A 25,379-nucleotide genomic window follows, 5' to 3' on the forward strand; every position below is an offset into this window, starting at 1 on the left:
GATTGGAAATGCAGGTGTTGACTTAAAAATTGTGAATCAAGATTTAAATACACCAAATAACCTCTCCACTACATTTTTCAAGGAAGCATGTCGAAGATTAGACAACTCATTTGCATTTACGGGGTCACGATCATTACCAGCAAAATCTTGGAGATGATACCGAACACCTCTGAGCGTTCTTCTGGTGTCATTTTCAAGAACTCTGTTTTCATTCCCAAATGTTGAACCAAATTTCTTTGTAATGAACGGGAGCATCCAAGTTTGGAGTCTCTTTGATAGCATCCCAAACATTGTTGTTTTTCTCTTCTTCTTTTTTCTCCTTTTCCCTTTTTTCTCCATCTTTTTCTCTTTTCTCCATTCCAAGGGAAACTTTTTCTATAAGAACGATGTGAGTGGTGGTCCCATTTGATTTTAGCTCAGACTCAAGTCGAGATATTTTCCTTGGAAGTAGCTTTTGTATGGGTGTTGGAGCGGAACCCTCCAAATTTGCATCTAGGAAAGATGATGAATAGGATGGATTTTGGAATAATGGATCAAGTTGCTCAAAGCTCTCATCAGGTGGAGGAAATTCGTTTACTTTGATTGGCCTACTTTCATCGACTATATATGTTGTGGCATCAATATCATCACCCAATGCAATTGAGTTATTTCCTTTACATGTTCCATTGCTAAATACAGTCATCAAATCTTCATAGTTCGCAAATGTCTCTTTGTGAACACCTTGACTCTTTGGGTGGGACTAGCAAAAAAGAAAAACATAATAAATGTTAAAATACAAAATCAATAAAAATGAAAGATCATCATGCAAACAATATATTCTATAAGAAAAAGAACTCACCCTAAGGAAGCCTTCCCATACTTCATCACTAGCTATGAACTTCTTTGTGACGAGGTACCAACCAAATCCGGAACTATGCCTAAAAAGCTGACATATTGATTGATATCGACCCCTCAACATGTTCACACGGTTCTTAACATGATCTTGAGTTTTTTGACACCTAAGTTTTTCATTGAGCACGGGAACAATTTTGGCTTCTATAGTCTGCTTGCTTATTACGCCATTAGCATCACGCCATCCATTTTTTATGGCCTCAACAAGTAGTTGCAACAACATGTTGCTCTCTTCCACGGACCGTTGATTATAGTTTCCTTTTCCCTTTTCTTGTTGTGAATCTCCCATTTATGATATTACATGATACAATATAATTAGAGACTTTTAAAAAGTGTTCATAATTCTCAATTGAATACACCTAAACTTTTATGAAATCTTTTAAATTCCTAATTGAATACCCCTAGAATTATTAATTCCTTGAAACTCTCTCAAAATCTCAATTGAATACACCCCCCCTTAGGCTTAATGTCCTCCCGTCGTCATCTTTTCATTTATCATAAAGTTTTGCCTTCTAACGTTGAGGTTTTATCATGTGTGGATCATACATACATGTATATCTACAACAACAACAACAACAACAAAGCCTTTTCCCACTAAGTGGGGTCGGCTATATGAATCCTAGAACGCCATTGCGCTCGGTTTTGTGTCATGTCCTCCGTTAGATCCAAGTACTCTAAGTCTTTTCTTAGAGTCTCTTCCAAAGTTTTCCTAGGTCTTCCTCTACCCCTTCGGCCCTGAACCTCTGTCCCGTAGTCACATCTTCGAACCGGAGCGTCAGTCGGCCTTCTTTGCACATGTCCAAATCACCGGAGCCGATTTTCTCTCATCTTTCCTACAATTTCGGCTACTCCTACTTTACCTCGGATATCCTCATTCCCAATCTTATCCTTTCTCGTGTGCCCACACATCCCACGAAGCATCCTCATCTCCGCTACACCCATTTTGTGTACGTGTTGATGCTTCACCACCCAACATTCTGTGCCATACAACATCGTTGGCCTTATTGCCGTCCTATAAAATTTTCCCTTGAGCTTCAGTGGCCTACGACGGTCACACAACACGCCGGATGCACTCTTTCCATCCAGCTCGTATTCTATGGTTGAGATCTCCATCTAATTCTCCGTTCTCTTGCAAGATAGATCCTAGGTAGCGAAAACGGTCACTTTTTGTGATCTTCGCTAGATTGCTCCGGTCATTAGTGTGGATAAGTATATAAATGGATAGAGATAGGAAAGCAAACACAAGATGTACGTGGTTCACCCAGATTGGCTACGTCCACGGAATAGAAGAGTTCTCATTAATTGTGAAGGGTTTACACAAGTACATAGGTTCAAGCTCTCCTTTAGTGAGTACAAGTGAATGATTTAGTACAAATGACATTAGGAAATATTGTGGGAGAATGATCTCGTAATCACGAAACTTCTAAGTATCGGAGTGTGGTGTCGTCTTGACTTGCCTTATCTGTCTCATAGGTAGATGTGGCATCTTCTCTGGAAGTACTCTTCCTCCATCAGGGGTGGTATCTTTAACTGGTGGAGATGCACAAGGTAATGTATCAATTTCACTTGAAGCTTACTTGTAGTTTCAGGCTTGGTCAAGCGCGATACAAACCATGTAGTAGGAGTCTCCCAAGTCGCCGAGCTAGGGGGTCTGCTGAAAGAGGTGACAGACAAGGTAAGCAATCAGAGCTCCGACTGATTGTTCACCTTCTCCCCATCTTGCAGCAGCATGAAGGATAAAGAGAAGAAAAATGAGAAGAGATGATATGAGATACTTTTGCTTTTGAAGAAGTAACTTTCCACAGGCTTATTCTTGAACTGAGCTGGAGGGTTTTCTGGTTTCCTCCAGAGTATAAGGCCGACTGAAGAATTTGAGGGTCAAAACAAGTCCATCAAATCTAGAGTACGTTCCACCCTGCTGATATGGGATACTTTTGCTTTTGACAGAGTAATGGATGTATCGGCACGTGTGCTGTTACGCTTGTCTCCACATGCTTCCTTGTATCCTTCGCACTTGCCCTATCTGTTCCTCAAGCAGATGCGGAATCTTCCCTGGAAACATAAGATGTTGAAGATGAGTACTCGAGAGCAATGCCAGGTAAGTAATCAGGTAAGGGGTTCCAGGCAGTCACTTCCTGGCTGGAAGCTTGATTCCAAGTGCTGACTGATTGCTCTCTTTCTCCTTGTCTTGCAAGTAAAAACAAGGCCAAAAGAAAAGACAGGGAAAAAGCATGATATGGGATACTCTTGCTTTTAACCCTGATGATATGAGATATTCTTGCTCTAGTATAGCTTATTTGCAGAGGTATTATCGGGGGGAAAGAAAGCTGAATATTTCGAAAGGCTTCGTTGGGAGTGCCCTCTCAGATATGATGAAGGGTTGAGCATTTTTGCAGGTCTGCCTGTCCGTTGGGGATGGAGGTTGACATATATAGGAGTCTCCCTAACAACAAGTAGTAATGCTATTCCTTTACCCTGCTTGGTCATAGCACGGTAGTGGGAGCTGCCAGTTTCACATGTTTTAACTCTGTTAGAGCACTTTGAAAAAGTGGTCTGTGGTATCTGGCTCTCGAGATTCGAAGAACGATGCCTCTTCGATTTTTGAGAAAGCAATCATGATGGGGGTCTGACTCTCGAGATTCGGAGAGCAGTGTCTCTTCGATTTTTGAGGAAGTAATCATGTTGGGAGTCTGGCTCTCAAGATTCGGAGGGCAGTGCCTTTTCGATTTTGGAGCAAGCAATCTTGTTGGGAGTGTTGTCTCGAATGTGAGTAAAGGTTGGACATGTTTGCTAGTCTACCTTGCCACGAAGCACAAAGGTTGACACACAGGGACTTTCCAATTATCCAGCAATGGTACTGTTCCTTTACCCTCTCTTCGATTTTGAGAAAGTAGTCATGTTGGGAGTCTGGCTCTCGAGATTCGGAGGACGGTGCCTCTTCGATTTTGGAGCAAGCAATCTTGTTGGAGTGTTTTCTCGAATGTGAGTAAAGGTTGGGCATGTTTGCTAGTCTACCTTGCCACGAAGCACAGAGGTTGACACACAGGGACTTTCCAATTATCCGTACTGTTCCTTTACCCTTGTGGGTAATAATATGGTAGCTAGACCTTCAAAATTTATGTGTCTAAACTTTGTTAGTGCTGTTTTTTTGCTATTCTTTTACCTTTCTTGGTCAGAGCGATGTAGTGGGAGCTGCAAGCTTCACGTGCTCAACTTTGGCAGAGAACTTTGGCAAAGTTATCTATGGTACCCATGAGTTATTGTTGCGTGTGGGAAGTGGGTGATTGAACAGTAAGATTCATGTGCTTTCTACTTCACCAGAAGTCTTCGACAAAATGCCCATAATTTCTGCAAAGCTGAGTGTGCGTGTGACAGGTGCTGACAAGGCTAGAAAAGTAGGTGCCTCTTCGATTTTTGAGATCGGCCCTCGTGGTCTCTGAGCAGCCCAGCTTTTGAGAAAGCGAGCGCCTCTTCAATTGATTCGGAGAACGATGCCTCATTGATTTTTGAGAAAGCAATCATGCTGGGGGTCTGGCTCTCGAGATTCGGGGAGCAGTGTCTCTTCGATTTTTGAGAAAGTAATCATGTTGGGAGAGTGGCTCTCGAGATTCGGAGGGCGGTGCCTCTTCGATTTTGGAGCAAGCAATCTTGTTGGGAGTGTTTTCTCGAATGTGAGTAAAGGTTGGGCATGTTTGCTAGTCTACCTTGCCACGAAGCACAGAGGTTGACACACAGGGACTTTCCAATTATCCAACAGTGGTACTGTTCCTTTACCCTTGTGGGTAATAATATGGTAGCTAGACTTTCAAAATTTATGGGTCTAAACTTTGTTAGTGCTGTTTCTTTGCTATTCTTTTACCCTTCTTGGTCAGAGCGGTGTAGTGGGAGCTGCAAGCTTCACGTGCTCAACTTTGGCAGAGAACTTTGGCAAAGTTATCTGTGGTACCCATGAGCTATTGTTGCGTGTGGGACTACTTCCCCAGAAGTCTTTGATAGAATGCCCATAATTTCCGCAAAGTTGAGTGTGCGTGTGACAGGTGCTGACAAGGCTGGAAAAGTAGGTGCCTCTTCGATTTCTGAGATCGGCCCTCGTGGTCTCTGGGGAGCCCAGCTTTTGAGAAAGCGAGCGCCTCTTCGATTTCTGAGATCGGCCTTCGTGGTCTTTGAGCAGCCCAACTTTTGAGAAAGCAAACGCCTCTTCGATTTCTGAGATCAACCCTCGTGATCTCTAAGCAGCCCAACTTTTGAGAAAGCAAACGCCTCTTCGATTTCTGAGCAGGCGCCTCTTCGATTTCTGAAGCTCCGTCGAGTGCAGATTTTTATAGGGGCTGGCATTAAGTTCCAAAGCACACTTGAATCTCCACCAGTAGAAGCTTCATTCTTGCACTTCTAAGATCTTGATTTGTCCGACCTCTTCTCTCTTCAACACCTTTGAAAATGTCTGGCCCCTCCGACCGTCGTTTTGACTTGAACCTTGTTGAAGAGGTAGCCCCGCCTTCTCCAGACAACATATGGCGTCCATCATTCGTCTCCCCAACTGGTCCTCTTACCGTTGAGGATTCCGTGATGAAGAATGATATGACCGCTGCGGTGGTGGCCAGGAACCTTCTCACTCCCAAAGATAACAGACTACTTTCCAAACGGTCTGATGAGTTAGCTGTTAAGGATTCGCTGGCTCTCAGTGTTCAGTGTGCAGGTTCTGTGTCTAATATGGCTCAACGCCTATTTGCTCGAACCCGCCAAGTTGAATCATTGGCGGCTGAAGTGATGAGTCTCAAACAGGAGATTAGAGGGCTCAAGCATGAGAATAAACAGTTGCACCGGCTCGCACATGACTATGCTACAAACATGAAGAGGAAGCTTGACCAGATGAAGGAAACTGATGGTCAGGTTTTACTTGATCATCAGAGATTTGTGGGTTTGTTCCAAAGGCATTTATTGCCTTCGTCTTCTGGGGCTGTACCGCGTAATGAAGCTCCAAATGATCAACCTCTGATGCCTCCTCCTTCTAGGGTTCTGTCCAGTACTGAGGCTCCAAATGATCCCCCTCCGGTGCCTTCTCTTTCTGGGGCTCTACCGACTGCTGAGACTTCTCCTAAGCAACCTTTGTGAAGGCTCCCTCTTGTGTGTTTATTTTGACTCATGTATATGTACATATTTGTAGCTTATCGGGGATATCAATAAATAAGCTTTCCTTCATTTCAACGTATTGTGTTAAATACACCAAAGCCTTCTTCGCTAAGTTCTTTGAATTTTCTTTTGTTGAAGCTTGTATGTTGAAGCTTTCTGAGTGGAGCATGTAGGTTAGGGTAGTGTTCCCTTAATTTCCCGAGTGAGGAAAACTTCTCGGTTGGAGACTTGGAAAGTCCAAGTCACTGAGTGGGATCGGCTATATGAATCTTAGAACGCCATTGTGCTCGATCCTGTGTCATGTCCTTCGTTAGATCCAAGTACTCTAAGTCTTTTCTTAGAGTCTCTTCCAAAGTTTTCCTAGGTCTTCCTCTACCCCTTCGGCCCTGAACCTCTGTCCCATAGTCCCATCTTCTAATCGGAGCGTCAGTAGGCCTTCTTTGCACATGTCCAAACCACCGTAACCGATTTTCTCTCATCTTTCCTTCAATTTCGGCTACTCCTACTTTACCCCGGATATCCTCATTCCTAATCTTATCCTTTCTCGTGTGCCCACACATCCAACGAAGCATCCTCATCTCCGCTACACCCATTTTGTGTACGTGTTGATGTTTCACCGCCCAACATTCTGTGCCATACAGCATCGCCGGCCTTATTGCCGTCCTATAAAATTTTCCCTTGAGCTTCAGTGGCATACGGCGGTCACACAACACGCCGGATGCACTCTTCCACTTCATCCATCCAGCTTGTATTCTATGGTTGAGATCTCCATCTAATTCTCCGTTCTTTTGCAAGATAGATCCTAGGTAACGAAAACGGTCGCTCTTTGGTATTTCTTGGTCTCCGATCCTCACCCCTAACTCGTTTTGGCCTCCATTTGCACTGAACTTGCACTCCATATATTCTGTCTTTGATCGGCTTAGGCGAAGACCTTTAGATTCCAACACTTCTCTCCAAAGGTTAAGCTTTGCATTTACCCCTTCCTGAGTTTCATCTATCAACACTATATCGTCTGCGAAAAGCATACACCAAGGAATATCATCTTGAATATGTCCTGTTAACTCATCCATTACCAACGCAAAAAGGTAAGGACTTAAGGATGAGCCTTGATGTAATCCTACAGTTATGGGAAAGCTTTCGGTTTGTCCTTCATGAGTTCTTACGGCAGTCTTTGCTCCTTCATACATATCCTTTATAGCTTGGATATATGCTACTCGTACTCCTTTCTTCTCTAAAATCCTCCAAAGAATGTCTCTTGGGACCCTATCATACGCTTTTTCCAAATCTATAAAGACCATGTGTAAATCCTTTTTCCCATCTCTATATCTTTCCATCAATCTTCGTAAGAGATAGATTGCCTCCATGGTTGAGCGCCCTGGCATGAACCCGAATTGGTTGTCTGAAACATGTGTCTCTTGCCTCAATCTATGCTCAATGACTCTCTCCCTGAGCATAGATTGAGGCAAGAGACACATGTTTCGGACAACCAATTCGGGTTCATGCCAGGGCGCTCAACCATGGAGGCAATCTATCTCTTACGAAGATTGATGGAAAGATATAGAGATGGGAAAAAGGATTTACACATGGTCTTTATAGATTTGGAAAAAGCGTATGATAGGGTCCCAAGAGACATTCTTTGGAGGATTTTAGAGAAGAAAGGAGTACGAGTAGCATATATCCAAGCTATAAAGGATATGTATGAAGGAGCAAAGACTGCCGTAAGAACTCATGAAGGACAAACCGAAAGCTTTCCCATAACTGTAGGATTACATCAAGGCTCATCCTTAAGTCCTTACCTTTTTGCGTTGGTAATGGATGAGTTAACAGGACATATTCAAGATGATATTCCTTGGTGTATGCTTTTCGCAGACGATATAGTGTTGATAGATGAAACTCAGGAAGGGGTAAATGCAAAGCTTAACCTTTGGAGAGAAGTGTTGGAATCTAAAGGTCTTCGCCTAAGCCGATCAAAGACAGAATATATGGAGTGCAAGTTCAGTGCAAATGGAGGCCAAAACGAGTATATCTAATTGAAAATAAATACGTGACTACATAAAAAGTGTGAAAATATGCCTAACTACACTTTACACCCTCCAGGATTCAGGCGGTTTTCAAAATGGCCACGAAGTTTCAATTTATATCTATGTTAACTTGATGACGTGACATACGTGAGACCTATTTCTAAATTGACGTAGTAGCCACACTTTCATAGTTGGGACCAAACTGTGTTATATGTTGTTGTTTTAGGATATAAATAACGATTTGGGAGAAGCCGAAACTCATAATGAGTTTTTTTTTTTTTTTTCCGTCTATGTGGTGCACATGTAGTTCTCACGTTGCCCCTAGTGGGGTTCCACACTCTTCGTGTCACCACTATAAATGAAGGACTAAATGATCAGATAACCAAAAACACATGAATTAAGGCCATCTCCAACCGAAAGAGGGCCAGTGGGCTCGTTTGAGCCCTATAGCCCTCCAAGAAATTAATATTTTAATGAACAGTGTTGTGCCATATTTCTTACCATCTCCAACCGAGTCAAAATCTGACCCAGCCAGCAGTTGGGCCAGTCGGTTGGCCCTTTGGCCCTTTTTTGTCCCGTGGGGCCCACGAGCCATTTGGTCTAGCCTTGGGTTTGAGACAGTTTTTGGGTTATTTTCAGCTTTCTGGCCCTTTGGACTCTTCGGTTGGAGATGGCCTAATACGACTACAAAATCTTATAGTGCAATATGAATGAACTGAAATATCATGACTTGTTTTTCAAGTCAGTCTAAACCTAAAGTGTCTGAAAGATAGTTAGCCACAAAAGGGTACTATTATAAAATTGAAACAGTTACATTTTTATTCACCCACAAATACTCTTAACTTTAGAGAAAAGAAAGGTCTTGGTGATAGAAATGTAATACACCAATAATGCATATTAGTATTATTTTAGGTCTCCCAATTATTTCCGACATTAAGATTTTGTTTTAATTTATTATTATTAAGGAAGGGAAAAAGGTTCGAAACGATTATAATAATTTTAGGGAAGAGAGAGTTTTGAAATTTGTTGGAGATGAAATTCGTTTTATTGACTTAATTGAAGAGGAGAATTGTTTCAATTTGTGCGTGCTAAAAAGTAAAACAACTATTAATCTAGGTCCTTTTTGTTTATTTTATACCAATTTTTAAGAAGACATCAATAAATAAGAAAGGGATATTGACCTTAGTTGGAGATGAAATTTGTTTTATTGACTTAATTGAAGAGGAGAATTGTTTCAATTTGTGCATGCTAAAAAGTAAAATAACCATTAATCTAGGTCTTTTTTTATTATTTTATACAAAAAAAATATTTATACAAGGAATGTCACATCCCAGCCCAGGGCGGACCACTTCCCGGGCCCGTTCCACCACTGTAGCAAAATATTGTCTGCTTTGGGCTTACCATTCCCTCACGATTTTATTTTTGGGAACTCATGAGCAACTTCCCAGTGGGTCACCCATCCTGGGAGTGCTCTGACCTCTTTCTCGCTTAACTTCAGAGTTCCTACGAAACCCGAAGCCAGTGAGCTCCCAAAAAGCCTCGTGCTAGGTAGAAATGAGAATATACATTTAAGGATCACTTCCCGAGGTGATGTGGGATGTTACAATCCACCCCCCTTAGGGGCCCGACGTCCTCGTTGGCACACTTCCGGCCAGGGATTGGCTCTGATACCATTTGTCACATCCCTACCCAGGTCCACCACATCCTAGGCCCGTTCCACCACTGTAGCACAATATTGTCCGCTTTGGGCTTACCATTCTTTCACGATTTTGTTTCTAGGAATTCACGAGCAACTTCCCAGTGAGTCACCCATCATGGGAGTGCTCTAGCCACCTTCTCGCTTAACTTCGGAGTTCTTACCGAACCCGAAGCCAGTTAGCTCCCAAAATACCTCGTGCTAGGTACGGATGGGAATATACATTTAAGGATCACTCCCCTAGGCGATGTGGGAAATTACAATCCACCCCCCTTAGGGGCCCGACGTCCTCGTCGGCACACTTCATTGTAACATCCCACATCGCCTAGGGAAGTGATCCTTAAATGTATATTCTCATCCCTACCTAGCACGAGGCCATTTGAGAGCTCATTGGCTTCGGGTTCCATCGGAACTCCGAAGTTAAGGGAGAAGGTGACAAGGAGTGTATAAATAAATTGATTTTAAACTTTTGACAATACAAACGGTGGGATGGTCTAAAACTCTAAATAATAGGATTTGTTTTTTTTTAATTTTTTTTTTATTTTTAATAATATAACTTCTATTGCAACAATATTAAGATAATAAATTGGGCTAAACTTCGCAATGAATCATTACTTATTTAGTATCAAACTTTTTATTTACGGAAGTCACACGACCTTCACTTGGGAAAAGCGCACACACATTATACAAGATAGAAAGAGAAGTTCTATGGAAACTCTCTCAAAACTTAAAAGTGGGACTCTCCATAGATTATGGTACCATGTATGCTTTATAATGTTGGCACAATAATTAATATTAAACTATGAGATGGCAGAGAGTCCATGCATAATTCCATTTGCGAGTCCCCTTAGCGTAGCTGAGGTTCTACCATAAAATTAGTTAGTAATATACAGAATAGACCAAATTTCTTATAAACTCATACAAAATCTCTTCTTCCCAATCAATGTGGGATTTATTCTCAAGTCTCAAACACATATCCACTAAGAAAATGGAGTTGCTCAATTGGAGACTCAATAATCAACCAAGAAAACCACACAATTTGGAGAACATCCACCTGTCTTCATCTTCCATCCCCAGATCCCTCCCAGGAGTAACGAAAAGGCGACCTTCTTGGAAATGGATCCTTTTCGGATCCCTTTCCATCTAATCCACCAAGTTCGTGATCCAGGCCTTTGAAATTTGATTCAACGGCTACAAACAAGGGACCCATTTAAAAGTTATAATAACGTTGGATCAAATTTCAACGGTCCGGATCACGAACTTGGTGAATTAGGTGGAAAGGAATATAACAACAACAACAACAACAACAAAGCCTTTTCCCACTAAGTGGGGTCGGCTATATGAATCCTAGAACGCCATTGCGCTCGGTTTTGTGTCATGTCCTCCGTTAGATCCAAGTACTCTAAGTCTTTTCTTAGAGTCTCTTCCAAAGTTTTCCTAGGTCTTCCTCTACCCCTTCGGCCCTGAACCTCTGTCCCGTAGTCACATCTTCGAACCGGAGCGTCAGTCGGCCTTCTTTGCACATGTCCAAATCACCGGAGCCGATTTTCTCTCATCTTTCCTACAATTTCGGCTACTCCTACTTTACCTCGGATATCCTCATTCCCAATCTTATCCTTTCTCGTGTGCCCACACATCCCACGAAGCATCCTCATCTCCGCTACACCCATTTTGTGTACGTGTTGATGCTTCACCGCCCAACATTCTGTGCCATACAACATCGCTGGCCTTATTGCCGTCCTATAAAATTTTCCCTTGAGCTTCAGTGGCCTACGACGGTCACACAACACGCCGGATGCATTCTTACACTTCATCCATCCGGATGCATTCTAGGTGGAAAGGAATATGAGAGGATAAATTTCCAACCTTCATCAACACTCTCATTTAATTAACTCCACAATACAAAACGCTAAACTAAGGGGGTTTAGGGTTTTAACTCTATTTTACAAATTTAGGGGGCCATGAATTTAAGTAATTTTCTGTCACAACCCGTCCCAAGATATATAATTTCGACGGCGTGAAATTACTTATTTACCCTTGGACGTTTTGTGTGGTTATGTGGGTGAAGTTTTATTTGGACAAATTCTAAGATTTTTCCTAAGTTTTGGAACACTTAGGACTTGAAATGTTTTCTTTGGTTGGTTGGTGACCCACGTGGACCACACACACACACACACAAAAAAGTACATTTCTCTCTCTTCTCTCTTGTGCTCTCTCCCTCGGACTCACTCTCTCTCCTTTCTCCCATACATATTAACAACAAAACTAGTGGAAAGTTTTCAGATCGAGGGTTTAAAGGACACAATCGTGTTCCTGAGGTTCATGAGTTGAATGGTACCATTTTTAAGTAAGAACTTCTTCGAAAACTAGTGAAAACCCTAACCCGATTTATGTCACTATTCATGCAATCATAAAATCGTGTGTTTTTTTGGATTTCAAGCTTATAGGTAGCTTAAGGAGGTCATCACGAGGCTTGGAGTGGTTCATTGCAAGAATTTGGATGTCAGATTATTGAGAACGACGAGTTTTAAGATTTGCTAGAATATCAAGGCTTTTTCTGGCGGGTTTCTGGTGGTTTTAAGGCTTGAGGTATGGTTGTATTCGTCTTGGTGAGATCTTCAAAATGGGTCAAGTTTCATAGAATTTGGTTAAGAAATGAAGAAGATATAAGATTTTGAAATAAAATCCAGAAACCGGCGACTCGTCGGAGAAGATAAGGGCATATTCCGTCAATTTTGACGGAATATGCTAACGGCGTTAGATGACGCCATTAATAATTAACGGTATATGCTTGTTTTTGGATGGAATATTCCTGACGGCGTTAATTGCCGCCGTCAGTGTGCCTAGCACGTGCCCGCACGTGAGCGGCACGTCTGGCTGTGCCTTGGCCAGCGCGTGGGTGGTCAAAAATTTTTTCTAAAAATATGGGGATGTTCGTGAGATTGTGTAGATCACGTTGGTATTCAAACACCCCATTTGATAGCTAGTATTGGTTATGTGCTTTAAATTAACCTTTTTATAGTTGTTTCGAATATAAGGGAGACTTATCCCGAGGACGAGCACAGTCAAGGGCAACTCGGGGGCTACGACTGTTAGACTTACTAGTGAGTGGTCTTTTAGTTTTCAGTATATACTTATATACTTGATATTTTCTCAGAAAATGTGTTTAAATGAAAGTATGCTTTGAAATGCCATGCATATAAATTTATATTCTGCATATGAATTTGTATATGATGCATAATATATAATTGTGGTGCTGTGGACGCTCAGGTAAGCCCAGGTGAGTTTATGAATTGTGAATGTGAATAACGGTTGTGACTAATTGAGAAGCATAGAGCTCATAAATCTGCACCCCGGTGTTAGTGATTAGCCAGAGATATGGCACAAGCCTGTATATAATGTCACCACCCGCACCCTATGCTCACATTGTATCCAATTTAGGTGCATAGTCTTGTCGTACAGACCATTATAGGTGGTTCTGACTCGTATGTGACTAGCGATTTTTTGCACAGCTATCATGAGAGCATAGTATTGAGCGTAATTATATTACACCCAGTCTTGTCGTACAAACCCTTCCAGTGGTTCCGACTCGTGTGCAATGTAGCGTCGTATAGGTCACTTGCAGTGACTCTGGCTAGATTGGCTAATGTGCTATGAATTCAGCCGTACAGACTTATACAGGGGTTCCGGCTAATATGTTAGTTTCCATGAATTTATTCTCACCTGAGTTACTTATTCTATTTTCATGTTTTGGCATGGCATACTTATGAATATGGTTATGTGAAGCATGATTTGAATTGAGATATTTATATATATATTTATGCATATGTTTATATTCTATCTCTAGGAAAAATTATACCTGTTTAACAGCGAGGGGTTAAAGCATTTGAAAGTTAAATGTGTTTTCAAAACCATTGTTTTTGCCCACTCACGTTTTCTGTTTTGCGCCCCTCTAGGTTTTAGGTAGACTTGCTATTGGTGGCATTGAGGATCTCGGCAGTTCTGATAGAATAAAATATTTGTAGGACATCTTCTGGTACTGTATAACTAGTACTTGTCCTCCTGGACTGCACCTAGACTTTCTTTGATCTGATTAGGAGTATTTACACTTGTATCTCACTCTTAGAACTTCTTATTTATTAGTGCACATTAGTAGCTTTCTGTTTTTATTTATTCGTTATTTCTTATCCTTATCATTTTCGCACTGTGCATATGGCTACGTGACCCTCAGGTGACGGCCAGTATGCCTCGATCTCGGTCGAGGTGTGTCAGTTTGGTATCAGAGCCTAGGTTTAGCAATCCTGTATATCTTATGAATGATCTAGTCATTATGATGTCTTCTGTTAGAACTATGCCACCTCGTAAAGAGCCACGTCACTCAACTGAGCCTAGTTTCCCTGATATTACTCAATTAGGGGAAGCTATCGCTAATGACATTCAGTCTTCGCTCCATCCTCCTCAAATGACACCTCTTGAGACTGTGTATAATATGAAGCTAAATCATTTCAAGGGAAATGAAGGACATGAAGGAGCAGAGAAGTGGCTTAATCATGTCGAGAAGACTTTCCTTGTGATGCAGAGTCAGGGGAATTGTCCTCCTGATAGGTGGGTCGAGACGACTACCTGGTTTTTGGGTCCGGAGCCTGCATCCTGGTGGAGACAGGAGTCATATCAGATGCCACCAGAGGTTGTAATAGATTGGGAAGTGTTTAAATAGTTGTTTCGGAAAAGGTTAATTCCCCATGAGTACATTGTTCGGAAGAAACAAGAGTTTACGCATTTGAAACAAGGAAAGATGTCAGCGAATAAGTGTTATAGGAGGTTCACTGATTTGTCTCGATATGATCCAGAGGTTGCTGCTAATCCAATCGAGATGCTCCGTCGCTTCAGGTTGGGTACTAAGAAGAAATGGCGTTCTATAGCGACATCGACTCCCTGTGCCACTTACCAGAAGTTTTATGAGGTTTTACTGCAGATTGAGGACTCAGAGAACATGCCCAGTGAGAGTGAAGATGAAGAAGAAAAGAACGGGAACCAGAGGTGAGATGATAAAGGTAAAGGTCAATCATTTCAGGGACCTCGTAAGTCCCAGAGTTTTAAGAGAAATAGTGGTAGTTCCAGCTCTTCTAGTGGAGGTTTGAGCTCTAATATGCAGAGGAGAAGTGGTAGATTTTTTGGAGGCTCGAGATTTCAGAGGCAAAGGGATTTTGGTGGTTCAGGTGCTCATTTATGCTGTAGGTGTAATAATAGGCATTTTAGGGAGTGTAGGAGAGGAAGCAATGCATGCTACACTTGTGGACAGATGGGGCATAGGGCTGTTCATTGCCCTCAGAATCAGCAGAGGCCCCAATAACTTTCTGTACCACCACCTGCGTCGACCCAGCAAGCTTCAGGACCTAGTAGTTATGCTCAGACTGGTCGTGGAGGTGCTTATCATTATCAGGACGACAGTGCTCCTTATACTTCAGGGTAGTATCAGTACTCATAGGATCCTCATTATCGTGGTGGTTACCCTCATATTAAGGAGGTTCCATGCCTTATCAGCCACATTCAGCAGGTAGATCCTAGTGGTATCAGGGGGGACAGCCCTAGCAGGTCGAGATTGCTCTAACAGTGCAGGATCTTCGAGGCAGTCTAGTCAGCCAAGGCAAGGATGAGGTATTCATGCTAGCAGAGGTCATGGTAGACGACAGCAGAATCAGGGACGTATCCATAACATGACACTGCAAGATGCTCAGAACAATCCTGATTTAATCATGGGTACGTTAAACATTCTTGGTCATTTTGATAGAGTATTGACTGATTGTGGTGCTACACATTCTGTTGTTTCTCATACATTTGCTCAGGTGATGCAACCTCATCCTACACCCTTAGGATACAATTTAAAGTTTTCTATGCCTAGAGGGGATAGATGTTTTATGGATCGGGTATATCCAGGATGTCCAATGATGGTGGAGGATGTTGTTATGCCAACTAATCTTATGTCATTAGACATTGTGGATTTTGATTTGATTTTGGGCACTAATTGGTTGCACTACAACCATGCCAAGATAGATTGTTATGGAAAGACAGTTCCTTTGCATCGTCCTGGATTACCTGAAATTACATTTGTAGGAGAGCCTAGTAGGGTGAGGCATGGTGTTATTTCTGCCATGAAAGCCAAAAGATTGTTGTCGAAAGGTTGTCAGGGATATTTGGCTCATATGGTGTTGAACGATTATGCTCCTAGTAATGTAGAGGATGTACTTGTGGTTAGGCATTTTCCGGATGTGTTCCCTAATGATTTGCCTGGATTGCACCCAGATAGAGATGTGGAGTTCGTTATTGATCTTCTTCTAGGTACGAATCCTATATCTTTGACTCCTTAATGAATGGCTCCTGCTGAATTAAGGGAATTGAAAGTTCAGTTGCAAGAATTAATGGATAAAGATTTTATTCAACCTAGTACTTCATGATGTGAAAATTATCTTAACACACAAATTTAACCCTCTTTTGACAATTGTAGTACAAGTATAAGTAGGGATCGTTTTGGACCGGGGATTAAGAGGGCTTTCTAATAACCTCTAAATTGACTCAAAAACATAAAACTAAACTTAAAAACACTTAACAAGACTCACAAGACTCAAAGCAAACTTAAAATACTCAAAACAGCTTAAAATAACCAAATAAACTTAAACTAGACACTAGGAATGACTTTGGACGAAAATTGACTTTTACTTGAATCAAAACACTTAAAAACACAAACTAAAACAGATTTGAAACACTTTGAAACAAGAAACTAAAAGAGGGGGTTTGATTTGGATGAAGTTGAAACAAACTAACATGTATGAAAAACTAGACAGATTGTAAAACAAATTTGAGAAATAAGATGATGGATGGGATAGCTAGAGGCTTTTTCTCCACACATGACATGCAAAATACTCGATTTCCAGTTACTACTTCATTGAATTATGAACGACAATGCTCCAAATTAATCGTGACATCACTAGTTAACTCTCAGATTTTCCTTGTTTTATTGGATTGGATGACATCATTTGACAACCCAAAACATTCTTCAAAAGTTCCCTACATGACATCATAATAGAGATACAATCAAAGATCATTACGTTTAATGAAAATCATAAGCATTGACAAGGCACTTGCAACTATGACATCATGTCACTCATGCTAGGAATTGAACATAACGCGATCGTTTATAAGCGACCTTTACTACATGTGAATATAAGTTTGTAACAATTATGTGAAACTTCCTTATATTCTAGCAACGGATTTATGCATGCCAATTAAGTGTCGACCCTTAATTAACAAATATAAATAAGTTATCAATCAAATAGTTAAGCCAATTGCATTCACAATTCAAGAGTTCATAACTGGAATTTATCAAATCATATTACACACATAATCATGGCTTTGAAATCACCCCTAGCTAAGAGGGGTTTAGCCACTCATATTCATAACAAAACAAAAGAAAATGAATTTAAACATTAGAAACAAAAGAAAGAAAACGCCTAAACGCTCCAACAATCCAAGTTGGACAGCAAGCACGTCCAAGCACTTTCCTTCCCTTCCTTTGCTACGACATAAGGTGTTGGTGAGTGTTTGAAGGTTTTTTTGTATGGAGGAGTGATGTAAAGATGAATGGATGTGTTTGGATGAAGGTTGTATTGAAATTGGGATGAATGATCAAGCAAAAACTCCACTATATGGCTGCCACACACACTTCCTTTTATAGAGGAAGTGTACGGCAATGGAGGGAAATTGGTGGTGTTTGAAATGATTCAAGGGTGAAAATGAAGTAATGATGCAAAGCATGGGGGGTAAAATGGAGTAGTGTTGTAGCAATGAGTGCATTGAGTGGTGTTTGAAATGATTCAAAGGGGAAAGTGAAGTGAGGATGCAAAGCAAGGGCGGTAAAATGGAGTGGTGTTGCAACTAGGGAACATGAATGATTGTGCACATGGTAGAGAAAGGAAAGGGAGGTGGAATAGTGTATAAATGAGTCAAAATTGCAGTAAGACTCATGATGCAAGGCATGGGATTCCAAATGTGGTGGATGATGCATCAATGAGTGCATGTAGTGGAGGTAAAAGTTGTATGAAATCTGATGGGTAAAGGGGACAAGAAATGTGCAGCAATTGAGTGCAATGATTTAATGTTTTGATGCATGAAATCAGAAATAATGAAGGAGACAAGGGTGGTGCACGACATGGGTGGATGATGAGTGTAATGGTGCATGAAATGAGTGCAAAAAATCAAGTGCATGAAGGGGACAAGGGTGATTATGCATGGCATGGGTGGAAAGGTGAGTAAGTGGTGAATCAATTAGTGTAAGGAGGTGAAAGGATATTGTGCACATGGTAAACAAAGGAAAGGAAATGGAATGATGCAACAAATGAGTCAATGGAGGGAACATGGATGATGATGCACGGCATAGGAATCCAAAGGGAGTGCAATGGTGGTGCACGGCAATGATGGAAAGGTGAATGGTGGAGTGACACCCCTTTGTGGCTGAGCTCTTTGTCCTTTTTACATTAATTCTTCTTTCTCTTTAACACATTCCTAGCCTCTTTAGTCTTCAATTTCGTCCATCCACCTTGCTCCATGCATGTGCTATCCATTCCAAGCCCAAAACTGCTCCAAAATGCACCAAAATGCATCTTATTGCTTTATAAGGTCTATAGACCTACAAACACACGAAAATAGCTTAAAATACATAATTAACTAAGAAATAACAACATAAATGCATGAGAACAAGCTAACTCAGTCGCATAAATATGCTCCTATCACTTCACCCTAGGGAGTTCCAGTCTTATTTGTGAGGAAGAAAGACGGAACCTTGAGGCTGTGCATTGATTACAGGCAATTGAATCGAGTAACTTAAGAACCATTATCTGTTACCTCGTATAGATGATTTATTTGATCAACTCCGAGGTGCCTGTGTATTCTTTAAGATTGACTTGAGGTCTGGTTACTACCAGTTGAAGATTAGAAGTGAATATGTCTCTAAGACCGTATTCAGGACTCGATATTGTCATTATGAGTTTCTTATGATGCCATTCGGGTTAACTAATGCACCCACAGCTTTCATAGATTTAATGAATCGAGTATTCCAGCCGTATTTGGACAGGTTTGTCATTGTTTTTATTGATGACATTTTGGTATACTCTAAGACTAGAGCAGAGCATGCTAGACATCTTAAATTGGTGTTGAAAAGTTTGAGGGAACACCAGTTGTATGCTAAGTTTAGCAAATGCCAATTCTGGTTAGATCAAGTGGCATTTTTGGGACATGTTATATCAGCTCAAGGTATTTGAGTGGATTCTCATAAGGTGGCAGCGGTGGAGAATTGGGAGCAACCTCGAACCGTCACCGAGGTACGGAGTTTTCTTGACCTAATAGGCTATTATAGACGGTTCGTTAAGATTTTTCAGTGATTGTTTTTCCATTGACGAGGATGACCCGGAAGGATATTAAGTTTGAGTGGGATGATAATTGTGAGCAAAGTTTTCAGCAGTTGAAGTATTATCTCACTCATGCACCTGTTTTAGCACTCCTAGATGATAGTGGTAATTTTGAGGTCTACAGTGATGCTTCTTTAAATGGTCTGGGTTGTGTATTGATGCAACATGGTAGGGTGATTGCTTATGCTTCGAGACAATTGAAACCCTATGAGAAGAATTACCCTACTCATGATCTGGAGTTAGCGGCTATCATCTTTGCTTTGAAGATTTGGAGACATTATCTTTATGGTGAGAAATGTAAGATCTTCATAGATCATAAGAGTCTTCAGTATCGTTTTACTCAGAGAGATCTCAATCTTCAGCAGCGGAGGTGGATTAAGTTACTTAGTGATTATGATTGCATGATTGAGTATCATCCTATCGTGCAAATGCAGTGGCGAATGCACTTAGTAGGAAGACTCCTGCTAGACTTAATGTCATCTATGATTGTCATGTTCCTATTCTTGCAGATTTGAGGTCCACTGGAGTGGAGTTAGGAGTGGAAGATCGAGAGGAAGCCTTGCTTGCTAATTTTCAAGTTAGGCCAATCTTAATTGATCGTCTACTCGAGGCCCAGGTGAATGATGAAGAGACCCAGGAAATAATTCAAGCAAGGAATCAGGGGAAGAAGAAAGATTTCAGAGTTCGAGAAACTGATGGTATGCTTATGCAAGAGAGTAGAATGTATGTGCCAATTAATGCAAAGCTAAAGAAAGAAATCCTTGATGAAGTGCATATTTCGGCATATACAATGCATCCAGGAGGTACCAAGATGTATCATACCATTCGACCATTCGCCCATTTTATTATTGGCCGAGTATGAAAAGGGAAATAGCCGAATATATGAGTAGTTGTGCCATTTGCCAACAGGTTAAAGCTGAAAGGAAGAAACCATTTGGGTTGATACAGCCGCTTCCCATTCCACAGTGGAAATGGGAGAATATTACTATGGATTTCATGTACAAACTTCCTCGTATACAGAATGGTTATGACGGCATTTAGGTGATAGTTGATCGGCTTACTAAGTCAGCACACTTTATTCTAGTTAGGGAAAAATATCCATTAAGTCGATTAGCTAAGTTATTCATATCGAAGATTGTGAAGTACCATGGTATTCCAATTGATATTATCTCGGATCAAGATCCTAGATTTACTTCCAAGTTCTGGATAGCATTCCAGGAAGCCCTTGGTACGAGATTACTTTATAGTACGGCATATCATCCTCAAACAGATGGACAATCCGAGAGGACTATTCAGACATTAGAAGATATGCTGAGATATTCAGTGCTGCAGTTTGGCGATGGTTGGCATGATAGTTTGGATTTGATGGAGTTCGCCTACAACAACAGTTACCATTCGAGTATTGGTATGGCACCATTTGAGGCACTCTATGGTAAGTCTTGTCGAACGCCATTATGCTAGTCAGAAGTTGGTGAAAGAGTTTTGGTGGGCCCGGAGATTTTGGATGAAACTACTCAGAATATTCAAGTAATTAAGTCTAACCTTAAAGCAGCCCAGGATCGACAAAAGACCTTAGCAGACAAGCATGCCACAAACCAGAGGTATAATGTAGGTGATTAGGTATTTCTGAAGCTATCACCATGGAAAGATGTTGTGAAGTTTGGAAAGAAAGGCAAGTTAAGTCCTAGGTATATCGGGCCATATTTGATCACTGAAAGAGTTGGTGAAGTTGCTTATAGACTTAAGCTGCCTTCAGAGTTGTCTAAGGTACACGATGTGTTTCATGTTTCGATGCTTCGACATTATATCTCAGATCCTTCACATGTGATTCCTCCTCAACCTTTAGAAATTAATCCGGATTTGACTTACGACGAGGAGCCGGTGATTATTTTGGATTGGAAAGATAAAGAGCTGAGGAATAAGACAGTGCGTTTGGTGAAAGTATTATGGAGAAATCACTCAGTGGAAGAGGCTACTTGGGAGACAGAGGATCGGATGAAAGAGATTTATCCACGCTTGTTTTATGATTATTATTCGATTGTATGATTGTATAAATTTTGAGGACGAAATTTTTTATAAGGTGGGTAGATTGTCACAACCCGTCCCGAGATATATAATTTCGACGGCGTGAGATTACTTATTTACCCTTGGACGTTTTGTGTGGTTATGTGGGTGAAGTTTTATTTGGCCAAATTCTAAGATTTTTCCTAAGTTTTGGAATACTTAGGACTTGAAATGTTTTCTTTGGTTGGTTGGTGACCCACGTGGACCACACACACACACACAAAAGTACCTTTCTCTCTCTTCTCTCCCGTGCTCTCTCCCTCGGACTCACTCTCTCTCCTTTCTCCCGTACGGATTGATGTGAAAATTAACTTGACACACAAATTAAACTCTATTGACACACAAATTAAACTCTATTGATGACAATTGTAGTAAAGATGTAAATAGGGATCGTTCTAGACCGGGGATTAACTAGGGATGCTAATCAACACAAATAAGACTCAAAAACACTAAACTAAACTCTAATGACTCAAAACTGACTCAAAACACTCAAAACAACAACAAACAATCAAAAAGACTCAATTCTAGACCTAACAAGTGAATTGGACGAAAATAAAACTTAACTTGACTCAAAATACTAAAAGAAAACAGATTATGACTCAACTTGTTTATACCATATTTAGGGCCTCGTATTTAGATCTCGTACAAATACTCAGGGGACTTAAATGTAATTATGGGATAAAGGAAGGGGCAAATATGTAATAGGTGAGGAGTCCTTATTCTATAAAATGACCCCTCACCCTCACAATTGGGAAGGGCCTCACTCTCACTCTGAGAGGCCAATTCCTAGGGTCTCTCCTCATCCCTCTCAAAGCTTCCTCACACCCCTAAGCTCTAAGCTCTCTCTCTCCTTCTTCAACAGAGAAATACAATACAATCAGTGTGGACGTAGCCCAAACCTTGGGGTGAACCACGATACATCTTGTGTCATTTACATTTCATGCAGATTCACGGTCGGATTTACGTTGTACCAAGACCATCCGGTTTTGTGCATCAACATTTGGCGCCGTCTGTGGGAAACGACACAAAAAATCATGTCGGTTTCTCTTTCATTTTTTCATCAAATCTCACCACCGTGAATCTGCAAAAATTTGCAAAAACCCAGAAACAGAAAAGATCCAGATCTCAAAATCACTCATCTCTCTCTCTCTCTCCATCACTCAGTTTTGGTCCTCTGTAAACATCAAGGGCCAGATCTCTCTCTGTGATTTATGTAGAGATCAAGATCTCTCAGTAGGCATCAAGGCCATGTCTTTCTCTTTCTTTCTCTCAGAGTGAAACTCAGTCCCTCACTGGCCAATGGAGTGAACAGCTACGCCTATTCGCCCTAATTGCAATTCAAGGCTCCGGAGCTCTGCCTCAGCATCTCGTTCGAAAAGGTCTCCTCGACCCAGCTCGCCGACGACTCGCCCGAGTCAACCCAGTTACTCGTCCTCAGCAACCCTCTGACTCAACAGTTCCGAGTTCTTTCTCAGCTCGGCTCAGTTTGGTCGCGCCACGGCTCGGTCCCCGTTGACTCCCAAACCCGAGTCATGGTCCTCACTGAGCTCTACTTCTCCAGTTCAAACCAGTAGCTCAAGTTCTCATCGAACCTCCCAACAAAACCACATACAGCCCCTGTTTCCTGAAAAATTGAAACTGCGAGCTCTGTCGCGACTCTAGTTTTCCCAGCGAGAATATCTCCGTTTACGGCGAAGGAACCGATGTGGCAGTTGAAGAAGCAGACTCACCAGTTGCAGATGGGTGAAATAGGAGGAAGGGCAGAAAAAACATCTCTCTCCATTCCTCATCCGAGATTTGCGAAATCACGAAAAGTATCATCTACGACATTTGAACTGTGATCATAGTTGTTGTGGAAATACTAGTCTAGTGAGCACTGCAATTCAGAAACATGTTTAACGAGCTATTCGAGATGAGAGATGACAAGAGGAATAAATCAAGAAGAGGAGGGGAAGAGAGGAAGCACACGCGTCGCCGTGCGAAATGTCACATTGCCCAGAAACATATATTGTCATCACCTGCATCAGTTGAGCAAACCAAGTGGGCAAACTTGCCCCCGGAGTTGATTCTCGACATAGTCCAACGCGTTGAAGCTAGTGAGACTTCTTGGCCTGCTCGGAGGGATATGATTGCTTGCGTTTCGGTTTGCAAGTCATGGAGGGAGATTACGAAAGGGATCGTCAAGATTCCAGAGCAATATGGCTGGCTTACCTTCCCTGTCTCACTCCACAAGGACCAGGGTTTGCACGGGCCCCACACGGACCCCACACCGACCAAGCCTTTCAGCGAGGATCAGACCTTCAAGATAGGGACTTTTGCAGAAACTTCCCAGACGAGCTCGACATCGTGATCCCTACGATTCGAAATCTGGACTTCTTGGAGATGTGGCGGCCGTACTTCGAGCCTTACCACCTGATTATCGTCCAGGACCATCACTATGAAAAACGTTGACCAGTACTACTCCTTCGGTTTCAGCTTCGTCATCGCGGTCGTCATCGGTGCAGAGGAATGTGGGTTTTTCTGAAGGAGTTTCTTCACCGGAGTAAGAGTGAAGGCCGTAGCAGCAACCACAAGTTCCAGTCGTCGATGGAGTGCTTCGCCGCGAAAGAGAAGAAACCAAATCTCTCTCTCTGGTTCTCATTTATTTATTATTTTGTGTCAAATGATTATCTCTCTCCGCGTCTTGTTCGCTGCGGTGCTCAATCATCTGTCTATGGTTGGAGTAATCCAAAAGTGTGGAACCACATAATGTTTAATGCGGACAAAGTGTGGTGTGTGGACCTGCAAGCCTGGTGAACTCAATGATGGATCTACACCAAAGAAATCCAAAGAAATCCAAGCTAGGATCCATGAAACAAAAGCAAAAAAGAAAGACAAAAGCAAAAGAGGTGCAAGCTGTCACCAATGAGTCATATTTGTCGGTTCAAGCAAGTCAAAATCAACAAAGGTGCGGAGATCAAGAAAAGCAGAAAAGCAATGGGGAACAAAGCAGAAAAGAGAAAGCAAAAAGAAAGCAAAAGCAAGGAATAAACACCCCACCAGAATGATGTAATTTATTTTATCTTTCGGAGACATTTGTATAAACCCCATCAGAGAAAATATGTATAAACCCCATCAGAGGGTAAAAAAAAAAAAAAAAAAAAAAGCAAGCAAAGCCCAAAATAAATGGACTGGAATGTTGCATGGAGGGCAAAGGCCAATAAGTCCACAATAGCACCAACCCGGTGACTAAAATTACATCCAGTCCTACAAAAATTATTTGGCACCCTGCCGCTACTACCACCAACCAGGTGATCAAAAGTACACCCAGTACTCCAAAATTATTCGGCAACCTGCCGCTACTACCACCAACCAGGTGATCAAAAGTACACCTAGTACTCCAAATTATACATGAGCACTACTCATGTCATTCATACATAAACATTCATGAGCATCACTCATGACAATCATGCATAAACATTCATGACCATCATTCATGTCAACATTCATGAGCATAACTCATGTTAACATTCATGAGCATCACTCATGACAACATCCATGAGCATCACTCATGTCAATCAACATAAACATTCATGAGCATCACTCATGTCAATCAGCTTCAAAAGCTTCATTTACAAAAGCTCCAGCTTCGAAAGCTTCATTTACAGAGCTCTAGCTTCAAAAGCTTCACTTGCAAAGCTTCACCTACAAAGCTTCAGTGCAGGGTATACAAATACCACCTCCGAACAACCGCCACTTCGGCCCATACATGGATTCAATTTGAAGTCTCCAGCCAATAGACTCTATTGACCGAAGACTTGGGGGACTACATTATGTACTATATATTGGGCCTCAACTGGGCCTCATGAAAAATACTTGGGGGACTCTAGCCCATTATTTATGTATTAAGGAGCGAGCCCTTATTTTATAAAAGGGACTCCCTCACCTTCATTAGAGAGCAACTCCACCAGCTGAGCAACCATCTCGCCGCGAGCATCAACTCTAACACATTATTCATGTATTGAGGAGCGAGCCCTTATTCTATAAAAGGGACCCCCTCACCATCATTAGAAGAGTATCGCCGCCAGCTGAGTAACCGCCTCACCACGAGCATCAACTTTTAGCCCATCACTTATG

General features: G+C 41.6%; 1 protein-coding gene across 1 annotated transcript; it reads right to left on the reverse strand.

The window, feature by feature from the left end:
- Window positions 1–208: 208 nt before the first annotated feature.
- On the reverse strand, window positions 209–1,180 carry LOC126602239 (uncharacterized protein At2g29880-like). The gene is made up of 2 exons (XM_050269069.1): window positions 839–1,180; window positions 209–739 (listed from the first exon to the last, which is right to left on the reverse strand). The coding sequence occupies exons 1-2, from the start codon at window positions 1,178–1,180 to the stop codon at window positions 209–211; spliced, it is 873 nt and encodes a 290-aa protein (XP_050125026.1).
- Between the last annotated feature and the right edge of the window lie 24,199 nt (window positions 1,181–25,379).

The sequence above is a fragment of the Malus sylvestris genome, chromosome 2 (assembly GCF_916048215.2).
Source record: "Malus sylvestris chromosome 2, drMalSylv7.2, whole genome shotgun sequence".
Lineage (NCBI taxonomy): Eukaryota > Viridiplantae > Streptophyta > Magnoliopsida > Rosales > Rosaceae > Malus > Malus sylvestris.

Excerpts from the sequence above, each read along its gene's own strand:
- LOC126602239 (XM_050269069.1), bottom strand. The coding sequence starts at position 1,180 with ATGGGAGATTCACAACAAGAAAAGGGAAAAGGAAACTATAATCAACGG. Across the intron at positions 740-838 it reads TATGGGAAGGCTTCCTTAGG|TCCCACCCAAAGAGTCAAGG; the intron begins GTGAGTTCTTTT and ends CTTTTTTGCTAG.